The following is a 10,400-nucleotide window of genomic DNA, read 5'->3' as shown; positions in this document are numbered from 1 at the left end:
CAAAAGGTTCTTCTTTTCATTTTTCAATTTTGCACACTAACTTCCGCGTAAAACGTAACATTTTAAACACGCGTAACACAGACATTAACGATGATGGATAGCAATGAAACGAAATATACAAAACGCGATTCCAATTTAGAAAGGTACAGGAGTGGTTGGCTGTAAAAAAAGAAAAGAAGTAAAGAAAGAAACAAAGAAAACAAAATTAAACTATAAAGTACAAACAACAAAAGGTAAAAAAAGAAACAAGAAATCCAATCGAAAATAAAGGGAGAAAATATACAAAATTTTGAGCACATTTTAATTTTAGAACGCGAAAACAAACAACCACACAAACAAACATCACATCACACAAACATATAAAGACACGCGCAAACAACATTCTTTTCCTCTTCTAGAACAACGGTTGAGCAGAGTCACCTACAATTCGAAATGAAACGAACAAATCGATGTTGTACGATGGTGCAGAGTACTATGTGTGCAGCAATAGCGATCGTCTGCTCTTCTGCCCAAACGACACTCTCTCTCTGCGGGGGTAGAATTCACTACCGGTGGCGTTGGACAGTGGCGGGGCGGCGTGCACATCGAGCTACAGCAAGCAGATCAAGAGCAGTGTGTGTGTGAGTATGTGATTGTGTGTAGACATAAGCCAGTATTATGATTTAGCAAAGCTACTCCAGCTCGGCTTCGGCGGCGTTGCTACTGTAGCTGCATTCTTCCGTTCCATCGAGCTGTGAAATTGATCCAGAAACACATTCACGGTTTGACGACCGCGCATTAGTGGACAGTTTCGTTACATGCGCAAAACAAAACAACTACAGAATGAGTGGCCGGAGCTAGAGAGGGAGAGATACGGGGGAATGCCTGGAATAGGATCCGCTTGATCGTTGACAGATGGCGATGGATGGAGAGGAACTGCGACTAACGACTCCAATCTCACAGGTTAGCGGTAGTAAGTGCGGCGTTCGATTGTTAGAGAGGACGCTACGAAGGGATAGGACCGAATGCCATTATTCTACATCATGTCCAATGGTCTCAAGGTGAATGATCATCACAAACGTCGTTACTACTTCACTCGAAAACCACACGCACGCACACACAGAAACCGCCAAACTAAACACGCGTGAACAACACGGAGTTGTAAACAGATAACTTACGGCGAGCAAGAACACTGTTGCTAGACAACACAACAAACACTGGAAGAGCACGAACTAGATCTAGCGGAAGAGAAACGAAGATCGAGGAGCCCGTTTTGGGAGTAGCAAAGCTGGCAGCGTACGCGCGTCACGGCCATGCAGAGTTTGGTGGCGGGTTGGGATGATGATGGTGATGCTGCTGCTGCTGCGGTTTGGTCAGACGGTTTCAGGGGAGGTTTAATACTAATAGAATTTGTACAGATACTCCTACAGGATAGAGGACGGTGGAAGGAGTGATCGGGCGTGCGATCGCGTGGAGTAGAAAGTAGAAAAGAATGGTTGAAACACATTAACATTAAGAGCAGATTTAAAGAGGATAAGGAGCTTAATGCTTAATAGCAGCATAAGGACGCAAGATGTGCCAATCGTATTTGCCTAACTACAGAGCTACGTATAGAGTTTCAGAATTCCTGAAGATCAGGAAACTAACTAAGCCAAAGGAGTACATAACTAAACGAAAAAATATGCTTTTACGCTACATAACAAGAACAAAACAAACACAAAGGAACATAAGGAACTAGGAACCGGAAGAGTACAAATTACACAACAGTATTTATATGTATATATTTAGCAAAGAATGTCGCATTTGCGGAGCTGAAATCAAACTACCAGGCATTGTGGGCAATAGTTTTATGCGCGGGAGAAGAGAGCGAACACAGGCTCCGGCCGATGGACGACCGAACCGACTTTCCCGCGATTTTAATACGCGACCCAGGAAAGCTGCACCCATACAAACAGACACACACAATGATGGAGAGAGTGAAGACGACGACACTCTCCCATCTTGGGACGCGTGCGATTTACTCTAGCAAGTTTTCCGCCGACCCAGCGCCTGACTTTACCTGCGAGGAAGGACTGGGCGTGATCGGATGCTCAATGTTCTTCAGATACTCCTTGTCGTCGAAGATCTTCTTATCACCGCCGCCCGGCTTGTGTTTGAGGTTGTCCAGTGAGCCGATCTTACTTTCCGCCTTGATGTCTAGTTTCTGGTGTACGATCTAGGTTTTTTTAGGAAGAAGTTGTGGACATTACTATTACCTCAATTACTCTCAATGCCTCAAGCCTTACCTTCACGTCACCACCGCCGGGTTTGTACGTGATGTTATCCTTGGAACCGATTTTCGGTTTTGCCCGCTCCTTAAAGTCCGTCTTGATCGACTCGATGCGCTTGTCCCCGCCGCCCGGTTTGTGGCTAGCATTATCCAACGACCCAATCTTGGGCTTTGCATTCCACTGCAGCTTTGTGCTGATGATCTGTGGAAGAAGAAATATGCCTAAAACCAGGAATGTTTATCCGCAACATTTACGTACCTTCTTATCGCCACCCTTCGGTATGTACGCATCATTCTTCGCTTCGATTCGTGGGGCCGCCTTGATGTCGATCTTCTTCGTTTCAATCTTCACATTGCCACCGCCCGGCTTGTGGCTGGCATTTTCCAGCGAGCCGATCTTTGACTTCACGACCTTCAGATTCGGAGATGGTGCCCCACCGACCTGTATTTTGTTCATTGGTACTTCTGCACAAACATGAGATTGAGATCGTTTTTGTTAGAATGTTTTGATGCAAAAAATCCTTCACAAAACACACACAGCCACAGCACACACTCTGGGACACTCTGCCAACATTGCTTACTTTTGATTAGCGGCTGGTCGGAGGGCGTTTCCGGTGTTTTCGCGTTGGCGCGCTGCTTCGAGGTGCTCCGCGATCGGCTTTCGGACGAAATGTTTTCCGGCCTTCTGGCTAGTCCCGGTATCTTGCTCGGCGACTTCAGTGGTGACGCTGGCGATGCTAGCGCATTGGGACGATCCTGTCAAATGGTGGCGCAAAGATTAGTCGACCCACTCGGCACTCTTGTTTGGGGTGTTTGGGGTTCCACCCGTTCTGCTCGGCCTCGCACTCTCAGTGCTCTTTCCCAGCCCTCTGCCCTCCCGAACACAGCTGCCACCCGGCCACTGCCTTTTAAAGCTTGATTTGATCGATTGTCGATCGTGTTTCAATTTCGTGCACTTGGAAATAAAACGTTCCCAAGACGACGACGACGACGAATGATGACGGCGACGATAAAAAAGCATTAAACAGTTATCCCCCCACACCGGAAGGGTACCCCATGTGCCAGTAGTGCGTATCGGCGTATGTGTGTCCCATTTATGGAACCTACCCCGATCTGTTGTGGCATCACACCCCCTTCCACCATCCACGGCAAGATCCGATATCGCACGTTGTATTGTATGGTATGATCGTCGTCACCTCTTCGCCCAAACGGCACGGGAGTTTTGCACCACAAACTTCCTAAACGGTTCAACAAACAACAACAGAACCGGCGCACCAACGCTGCAAACGATCGGTTCGAGCTGGAAGGGTACGACTTCTTTTACCTCTTCGTGCAAAGACACGAGCATAAGAAAACGCACCCGACTCGGGTCTGATGGACCGGCGGACTGACTATTGGTGCGTAACTATTGGTTGGTTGTGATCGTTATTAGCGATACACAGTACCAAATGAGCACAGAGCGCAGTTCGGCAAATAGGGGGAAATCTTCAGTTATTTCTGCAACTCTGCAGTGTTTTTTTGGTAATTTTTAACATCATAATCTTCAGGGCACACCCCGTTTGGTTTGGAGGGAACTTGGGGGTTGGATTGATCGAACGGAAAGGTCTATGTCGTGCCCTCGACGACGACGACCTATAAACAGGGTGCTCCAGACGGGAGATCTACCCCGTGGGGAGCAGGGGAAATTAGTTCAAGGCGAAGTTCTTCATCTTGAACGGATGGATGGTGAAATTCAAGAAGTTGTTCCAACTCTACATGATCATGGGTGATCGTTAGTTTTCAAAATGGGTTGAACTTGTATGATCGTGAAGGGATGCTAGAAATAAATTGAAGCTATGTCCAGAGAAGTTCCTGTATCACGAGGAACTAATACAATACAATGTCCTGTACGCTAATTCTGACACAATAATTGCACTTAGCTGGGTCTACGTGACAGTTCTCCCAATTCCTATCCCTATTCTAACCCGAGCACGAGTTGCCGCATTGTTTGTACAAGAATTCCTTAACAAAGTTAATTTTCCCTTCCGCCGGCATAATAGCACCGGAAATGGTGTGGAATCACAATCCGCAGGACCGCGAAATTACCTCTGCGATGGATGGCAAGCAATTGCAAGCCTGATTTCTTCATTCTTTCCGTGGCAACGGGCTTTGCTGCGAAAACTTTACTCCAGTGTGTGAAACGTACACACGCTCCAACAAAGTAACCATTGCTTGCTTGACAGCGTTGTTTAGTTTTGCCTTACCGAATTTGCGTGTCGGGTGTGTTGTTGTTATTGCGCTGTATTTCTGAGCTAAACTTACCTTTTCCTGAGTGTACTCGTCAACGCCGCTATCGTTGTCACCTTCTGGAGCGCGAGTGAGAGCCGTACGATGAAAAGATTAACCAGAAAAAAAACAGTGAGATTAGTGAAACGATCCTTGGACAGCTGTGTTTAGTTCTTTAGAGAAAGAGGATGTTTCTGCAAAAAGAAAATCGATTAAGAATGTTGCGTTCTGGCTTACTGTGATCGGGCGCTAGCGATTTCGGTCCAGTCCGGAGCATGCTGTGCTGCTGTGGAGGTCTGGATCGCGAGTTCCACTCCTGTGATCCCTCTCTACCACCGCTACCACCACCACCGTTCGGAATCTGGAAGGTAACTTTATCGCCCTCGGCACGTCCTCCACCGGGGCTAACGGCCGATGATGGGTTCGGTGCGTTCGGCCGACCTCCAGGTGGGGGTTGCAGTTTGTATTGCTGTTGCTGCTGCTGCTGTTGTTGTTGCTGGCCAGAGTTTGGCTTCGCTCCTGGCCGGTAGCTAAAGTTCTCGTCCGTGTTTGCCGGTGACAGCGACTGCTGGCTGCCAGGGGAAGGTGATTGGGTGGGCGACTGCCCCGGACGGGGCGGTTCTTTGTTGATAAAGTCCTTCAACGCGTGCAGCGGTGGTCGCCCACCGGAACTGTCCAGCTCGTGGTCGTTCGGCTTACCGTAGCTGCCGGCCACGGACGGTGGTCTGGAGGGGTTGGACTTTTCCCTCTCGCCAATGCCCGGACCTGCTCCGGGCATGGTGAAGTTGCGCGGCGGAGCTCTCGCCGGATTGGGACTGTTGAGGGCGGACGAGTTGTCTGCTGGGAGTCGTCCAATGACCACATCTTCATCATCATCCACCGATGGAGTGGCGGATGATGGTGGAGGACCTCCGCCCATGTTGTCGTTACCTGAGGGCGGTCTGCTTGTCTGAGGGTCACCCATCGGACGGTTGTAGAAGTTGGGTCGCATGCCCTGCGGAGGACCACCAGGTGCTCCACCCTGCATTGGCATGGGAGGACGGGGCGGTCCTACCATTCCCGGCGGCATGCCACCGCCCAGGTTTGAGTTTTGGGGCGAAATTTGAGGTCTCGGTCCACCCATTGGGTTGGGCGGACGGATGGGCGGTGGCTGCCCCATCATGGGCGGTCGCTGCATGCCCTGTGCGGACGGTGGTCGGGGCTGCATTCCAGGCTGCATGCCGGGAACTGCTCCGGGTGGCATTTGTGGCCGCATAGGCATCGGTACGCCTGGAGGCTGAGGATACATACCGCCCGGGCGCGGTGGCTGTGGCTGTGTCGGTGTTCCCGTTCTGGGCGGTCCAACGTTACCGGGTGGTCGCATCATTTGTGGCCCCGGCGGCATGCCAGGATTGGGCCGTGCTGGATCCATTGCGAAGGGAGCTTGTTGGTGAGCGATGGGTGGTGGCCGATGGGCAATTGGGGCCGGAAACAGGACCGGACCAGTGTCACGCTGATGCGGATGTTGCTGCTGCTGTGGCAGCAAAGGACGCACCGGCGGTGTCTTGAGCGGCACCGAAGGCACAAACTTAACCTCGGCACGTGGTTCTGAAGCAAAGCGAGTCGTTGGAGGTTGAGATGGACGGGCCGGAGGCGCATTAACAACAGGTACGACAGGAGCGAGTGGTGGTTGTGGCGCTGGTGATGCCGCTAACACCGTAGGCTGTGGACGCTGAAGCTGTGAGCTAACGGCGGAAGGTGCAAAGAGGTTCGGTCCACCGAGTACTGTCGGTACTGGCTTTGTGCTTTCGGTACCGGAGATACTCTGTGGCGTAAGACATAAGACAAATAGTGGGTGAAAGACGGTTACTTCTGACATTCGTGTGGTCTGCGCTACTACACATCGTCACGCAGTAGCATTGAAAAAAGTAGATAATGTATTGTACAAAAACTTGTGCAAACAAAAGCCATGATTCCCCAGCGAATTCCCACGGTAGTAGGTACTGTAACTGTAACTCACGCGTTCGGCACGCACACCCGCACCACCAGCCTGCTTAGACGGCTGCTGCTGCTGATGCTGCAGCGTGCTTAACTCCATCGCCTGCTCAACTCCACCCGACACGAAGCTTACCGTACGCACGTCCATCTTTACCGACGCAGAGCAGAGCGCGTCACTCGCGAGAGTCACTCAAACGGCTCAACGACACGACCACACGAGTCTCAGCGACTCCAATCGGATCGCTTTGCGGACTGAAAGGACACAGAAATTGGGGACCGGCTGTGGTTTTTTTGTGTGTGTGGGTTCGTTTTCTCTATTGTTTTGGAAACATTCCTATTCCTAGATGCATTTTTACACGCACACGGTACACACACCTATATCGTTCGTTCTGTACAGTGGCCACCAGATACGCGGAGGATACGCATTACGCATTTGCCATCGTCATGCATCCTGATGGGGGAAGCCCTGATGTCCGCTGTATTGGACAGATTGGCCCCGGCAAAAGGTTGGAAATGGGGATGGGATGGGATGGCGGTCAGCGTCGGTTTGTCGCTTTGCTGGCGTGTCGTTTGCACGTGTTTGCCGCCCATCGTGGTATCCATCCATTCCAGTTTGTATTGGTAAGGTGTAGTGGCAAGCATTTTCCTAGCTGCTTATGTACAATGCAGATACAAGAGGGTAAAAAGGGCAGGAGGTCCAAATCCGTTGTCCCTAACCAGCTGTCCAGCGACTTGTTTTTACAGCGTACTTGTTGTAAAACGACTTCGACACAAGGAACTATCCCAGATTACTACTACGTTGAGTGTTTAACAGTTTTGTGTTATACATTGGCAACTGTTTATACTGCTTTTGAAGTGCCGTTAGGATGTTTTGTTCAATTTGGGATCAATTATATACAAATTAAATGTTCAGCTACGTTTTAAGCACTATTTACGACTATTTTAATTATACTTTACTTTATGTCATTTACAAATATTTTTGTGTTTTCAACTCATATACAAAAGCTATGAAAGAATGTTACAAGTAAGAACTAATAATAACATACAAAGGTTAAATAAATGAACAAACTAATCAAAATACATCTTTACATAGTTTTTTTTAGAATTTCATACGTAGTAGCAACAATGTTAGAATAACTGTAATTTCAGTTATTGATGTACTTCTATAACCGACTTCCAATTTAAAAGTGAAGCCTAAGAACTGAAAACAATATGCTTGTTTGATGATTTCTCCTTTTGTGATGCTTTTTAGGTTAATCTCATCATATACCGTATAGGATATACAACTACGATATACATCATTTCTAATTGTTCATTATCTAAATTGAATTCTTTATACAAAATTAAAACTAATTTACCCTCTCTATCAAGGCAACCTCCTTCCAGCCTTCGCCAACTACTACCGCGTATGAGCATAAGACATTCTTCCTTGTACGACGGCCCCCGTTAATAATGCCTCTATTTGCAGTAACATAGATTGCGACGCCCCACCTAATACGCTCTTTGGCGCATCGTATCGCACGCTCGCGATCCTAATCGACAAATAATGGAAATATCAATCACCACACACGGGTAAAATATTCAACCACAGTGTGTGTGACGGTGGGCAACGGTAGATAGCGGTTCCCGGTGTTGAAATATGTATCGATAAGACCGCAGAAACGGGAGGTACCGCAGGAGACAACAAGGTTCTCCAGTCACCGTATTGACATTTGGATCATTAGTTCTTACGACGGTCGTCACGCCACGCCACCCGATAGATGCGGCAGAGGAGACCGTAATGTGATACGGTCGTTTTTTTTTTTGGGAGGTCCTGGGTTGGGCGTTGGGTCCTTTGCATTTCCAACAATTCAAGGCTCTCTGGCACGCCGCGCACTCTGCACACCCGCAAACATATATATCATCTCATGTCCACCCGCTGCAGAGAGAGAGAGCAGAGTGGAATCGGGTCGCCTAGTTCGAACATTGGATGATAGAAATAACCAAGAAGGAGGGTCGATTTTGTTGACGGGTTTGTTTGTGTTGCTGTTTCTTATATGAGGTAGCATGCAATCTTTTGCAAAAGCTACAGCTCGTACCCCCAGAAAGTTGGTCCGTTTATTTTTTTTTTGTTATTGCGTCCCCTCCTCGATCATTGTGCTCAATTCGCGATATAGAATATGGATGGATTTTCGACCCTGGGGAGGCGGCAGAGATAAGCCCTCCCAAGCCCTTCTTCGAAGGACACAGCTACACATCGCAAGACAAACGTCTGCTTGGGCATGGATGCGGACTCGTTCCAAGCTCTGCTCTGCAAAGGTTTGCGGTCGGCAATCCCACGACCACCACCACCACCAGCAGGCAGCGGGTGTATGTTTGATCAATTGAATATACATAAAATTTATGCAAAGTGGAAGTCATATTTCTATGCGAGATAATAAATGCTCGCCGGCTTTCGATTTCTCGCTCCGAACCACACGGCCTTCACCGGTGTGCGGGACACTTTTTCGTACCCAAATAGTACCCGGTGACACGCCACCCCCACCCGTGCGTGTGTGTGTGTGTGTGTTTGCCGTACTTGGGCCTGTTCCTGTGACTCCAGAAAAGCCTAAAGTAAATACGAGGAAGAAGCCCACGAAGGTGGTTTTGTTGGTTTCGCAAATGTAATCGCACACAACACACACACACACTGGATAGGAGGAGGGCACACCATCGGCCGAAATTCCCAAACTCGGCCCAAAACACGGTGAGACCCCGAACGTCATGTTATATGGCACCCGTGGAAGGGCGAGGGAGGAGGGCAGGGGGGCAAACAGTTCCACGCGGAAAGCGGGTCAGTTCACATGCACATCCTTACGGAGGAGCGGTGATGTGATTGAACATGGAACGGAGGAGCTTTTGGGGTCTTCCAAGTGTGTGGAAGGGAAGTTTACTGCTGGTTGGGGTCTTCTGTCTTGGTTTGGTTGGTTTTATTTATTTGTTTTATCATGCTCTTTTCTATTTTTTCTTGTTTTTTTTTGCTAATGTCACGCCACTATCCTTCTCTCTTGTGGGGGCTTTTATGGGGGGGCTCTGAATTCTGAGGTCTGAAGTTTAATTTCCCGCTCGCCAATTCGAAGGTGAAACTTTGCATTTTTCACAGCTCATAATTAGAGCTTCGCGAGCGCCTGGCCTGTTTACAAATGGCCTAGCGTGTCGAGCGGGCGTATCACACCCCTTGGGACCTTTGGGTGGTCAAACATGGATTGGCGCGTTACCTCCAAAACGGGGAATAAAGTGTTACGGTCGTCTGAAGCTTTTTCGCACATTTTAAATGCTTTTTCTTTATTTCTGTGGGAGGATTCTTTGAAGTGTACCGCAACCGCATTGATCTACCTATTAGTAGAGTAACGTCAAACTGTAACGCGTCTTATTAGGAAACATACCGAAAATGGTGCTGCTGTACTAACGCTGGATCCTGAATTCTTTACCTCTCTCTCTCTAATCAATGATGATGGGGAATCGACATTTATGGTTATGGGTTGATTTGTTCTCTTCCTTTTTTCCTGTTTGTAACCACCCCGCAACACTACTGGTAGCACTGTTATACTAGTTACACTTTGCCGGACACGTTTAGCTGCGTCTCAGGTGGTCTCCACAGGCATATGGCACAGTTTCGCTTCCGTCCCACAATGTGCCCCGTACGTACGCCCCGTACGTACGATTGATGTATGGATTAAAGCACGCACGCAAGAAGGTCACTTGAGTAAATCACGTCAGTCCTCTTCATCAGTTTTCACCATCACAAACACAGCGAACGCTGGCTCTATTCCGGCTCTACAACCGACTGTTTTTCAAACACACTCACACGACGGCCACACACCACTGTCGGAAGCTTTGTCTTGTTTCGCACTTCAATCGCGCAACGTTTCATCACGTACTATTTAACACT

General features: G+C 48.6%; 1 protein-coding gene across 2 annotated transcripts; it reads right to left on the bottom strand.

The window, feature by feature from the left end:
• Positions 1–224: 224 nt before the first annotated feature.
• Positions 225–6,919, bottom strand: LOC120902430 (basic proline-rich protein). Of its 2 annotated transcripts, XM_040311158.1 has the most exons (8): positions 6,513–6,919; positions 4,751–6,317; positions 4,550–4,593; positions 2,830–3,004; positions 2,508–2,713; positions 2,265–2,450; positions 2,039–2,194; positions 225–731 (listed from the first exon to the last, which is right to left on the bottom strand). In XM_040311158.1, the coding sequence occupies exons 1-8, from the start codon at positions 6,636–6,638 to the stop codon at positions 672–674; spliced, it is 2,520 nt and encodes an 839-aa protein (XP_040167092.1). In that variant the 5' UTR covers positions 6,639–6,919; the 3' UTR covers positions 225–671. The 2 variants fall into 2 exon arrangements, with proteins under 2 accessions (XP_040167092.1, XP_040167102.1); XM_040311168.1 differs by lacking the exon at positions 225–731 and having other exon boundaries at positions 1,730–2,194; positions 6,513–6,735.
• Positions 6,920–10,400: the final 3,481 nt, after the last annotated feature.

Source organism: Anopheles arabiensis, chromosome 2 (assembly GCF_016920715.1).
Source record: "Anopheles arabiensis isolate DONGOLA chromosome 2, AaraD3, whole genome shotgun sequence".
NCBI classification, from domain to species: Eukaryota; Metazoa; Arthropoda; class Insecta; order Diptera; family Culicidae; genus Anopheles; species Anopheles arabiensis.
The sequence above is the reverse complement of the archived record's forward strand: the minus strand, read 5'-3'. Positions and strand labels throughout refer to the sequence as shown.